The sequence below is a fragment of the Myotis brandtii genome, unplaced genomic scaffold, assembly GCF_000412655.1.
Source record: "Myotis brandtii unplaced genomic scaffold, ASM41265v1 scaffold213, whole genome shotgun sequence".
Taxonomy (NCBI): domain Eukaryota; kingdom Metazoa; phylum Chordata; class Mammalia; order Chiroptera; family Vespertilionidae; genus Myotis; species Myotis brandtii.
The window spans coordinates 1908843-1911085 of NW_005357962.1; the positions used below are offsets into that span (position 1 = coordinate 1908843).

At 48.7% G+C, this 2243-nt stretch overlaps 1 protein-coding gene across 1 annotated transcript in view; it reads right to left on the minus strand.

Annotated features, from left to right (window-relative positions):
- Window positions 1-414, minus strand: part of DPF3 (D4, zinc and double PHD fingers, family 3) — a 279416-nt gene extending 279002 nt beyond the window's left edge. Inside the window, exon 1 of the mRNA XM_005865797.2 lies at window positions 330-414. Within this exon, the coding sequence (XP_005865859.1) occupies window positions 330-361 (32 nt within the window). The 5' untranslated portion in view covers window positions 362-414. The remainder of the gene's footprint in view (window positions 1-329) is intronic.
- Between the last annotated feature and the right edge of the window lie 1829 nt (window positions 415-2243).

Here is a 2243-nt window from a genome sequence, read left to right on the forward strand (position 1 = left end):
ACCGTGTTGTCCCCGAGCTGCCCGCGACCCCCTAGCTGCAGAGCGCTCGAGCGCCGGGCTCCCCGCCGGTATCCCTTCTCCCGCTCCCTGCGCCAATTAAGCAGAACACAAATGTAACAATTTTCTTCTTGTTAATTGCATCTCCTGACATTTCTGCGTGTTGGGGGGAAAAAAGATGAAGAAGTAAGAGCTGAAAGAAAAGAGGGAAGCCCCGCGGCGGCTGCAGGCGCCTGCGAGCGCAGTGCATTGGCAGCGCTCCGCTCGCAGAAGGCGCCTTTTTTTTCATATTGAAACCACGCGGAATATGTACATTTTTTAGTCTTACTTACGCTTTCAGGGGGTTGTGAATGACAGTCGCCATTTTGCTACAATGTAACAGAATATTGTCTGTCTCAGAGTTCTAAAGGTTCGCTCAGGGGAAGCGGGGAGCCAATCAGAGCACGGGATACCGGCCCGCTGGCCAATCGGCGCCACTGGTCGCCAGGTGGGCGGAGCCTGAACGGTGGTAGTTATTAGGGGAGCTGTCAAAGCCCAGAGGTCACTCCCTTTTGTAGAGCCCGAGAGCGAGCAGGTCTTAAAGGGGCAGTACCGCGCGAGCTGCTCTTTCGGATTGAGGAAAGTGGAGACGCACGGGAGAGTTTGGTTTGAGTTTCTACTTTCTAGGCAACTGCATAGAGTTCGCGCTTCCGGACAGAAATATTTATGTATTTTCAACAAACCATTGAACTCCATTCATTAGTTTTTGGCTTTTCTATTACGTTTTTAATCCCCCAATGGGCAAATCCCTTGTTCCCCGTGCAAAAGTTGGAAGGTTGCCGCTTCATCTGACAAATTACTACACGTGCCCAGCCGTTTGCTACTGCTCTGGGTCCCGCGGCTTTTTAACATTCTCATTCCTGAAGTGTTTTCTTTATCTCAGGCACCTTCCTCTCTCGGTTTCTTGGAACTGCCGCCGCTGTTCCTGGCGATTCCAGGACAGCAACTCCCCTCCCTCCTGGAAAGTCTCAATGTCAGGCCCGGAGGCTCCCAGGCAGCCGGGCTGTGGTTATGTAATGAGCGGTGGTCACCCCGCGCGGCTCCCCACCACCACCTCTCCTGTTCCACACACACACACACACACACACACACACACACACACACACACCAGGAGCTGCTGCAGTGATCAGATTCCAGGCGCCTGGGGAGTCGAGTGGGACCTGGCTCTCAGACCTGGCTTAGGTGCAGGGAAGGTTTAAGGAAGCTTTTGGAAACGTCTTCTGCTACCTAGCCTGGGGGCGGGCAGAACCTCTTTGGGCGAGCAGCACCCGCGATTCTGACGTCTCCTTTCACTATTAGATAGAAGGTGAAAAGGGTTCGCTAATGAGTAATCTTGATGTGCCTGGAGGTGTTCAGAGTCCGTGTGAACTCCTCGCTGGCGAACCCCGGACAAAATTGGGAGATTTCTGTGAAGCCGGTCTTCTGCGGGGCAGTCGGGAAGCTCGAGGTGGGTGACATCGCACTAAATCCCGAATTAGAGGCCTCGTCAGCAAACAGAAATCTGGCTACCATCCCAAAGTTGTTGAATCAGGTCAAATAGCTAAGATCGTGGGGGAGGGGAGGAAAGGGGGAAGAGGAGAGGCCAAATTGCCAGTTCTTCAAAGCTGTGCCCTCTCACTTCCTTTCTCAGAGCTCCTCTCCAGGCCATGAATGAAACTAAAACTCTTTTTTTTTTTAAGTTCCAAAACTTTCAGAATTCAACTCATACACTATTAGAGTTACAAATAAGCAGAACAGGGCTGAATTCAGTATGTTTGTAAGACGTGGCCATTTTAACCCCTTCCTTCTACCTAGTTAATAGCAGAGTCAACTTCTATGGATTGCTTTGTACAGCACCTTGCAGTTTGAAAAGTTATCCTCTTTTCTAAAACTCAAGTTTGAAAAAAATAATCCTTTTCTTATTAAATTTTCAAGGGGTTAGTTCAAAAGTTAGTACTTTGCCTGGGATGTGCCTTGAAAACATTAAAATGCAAGCACTGTATTCTGACGCAAGAAGTATGAGGTTGAAGTATCAGTCAGAACTCCCACCAGCCTCTTTGAGATATCAAAATCACAGCAATTCATAGTGGAAGACAACAGTGTATTTTAATATGTGCAGCCTTGATAAAGGAAGCAGAAAATGTAGCCTGCTCTGAATAAGGCTAACAATTTAATAGGAGAGGGGGAATACATTTATATTGCATATTAAAGCAAAAATATATACCCTA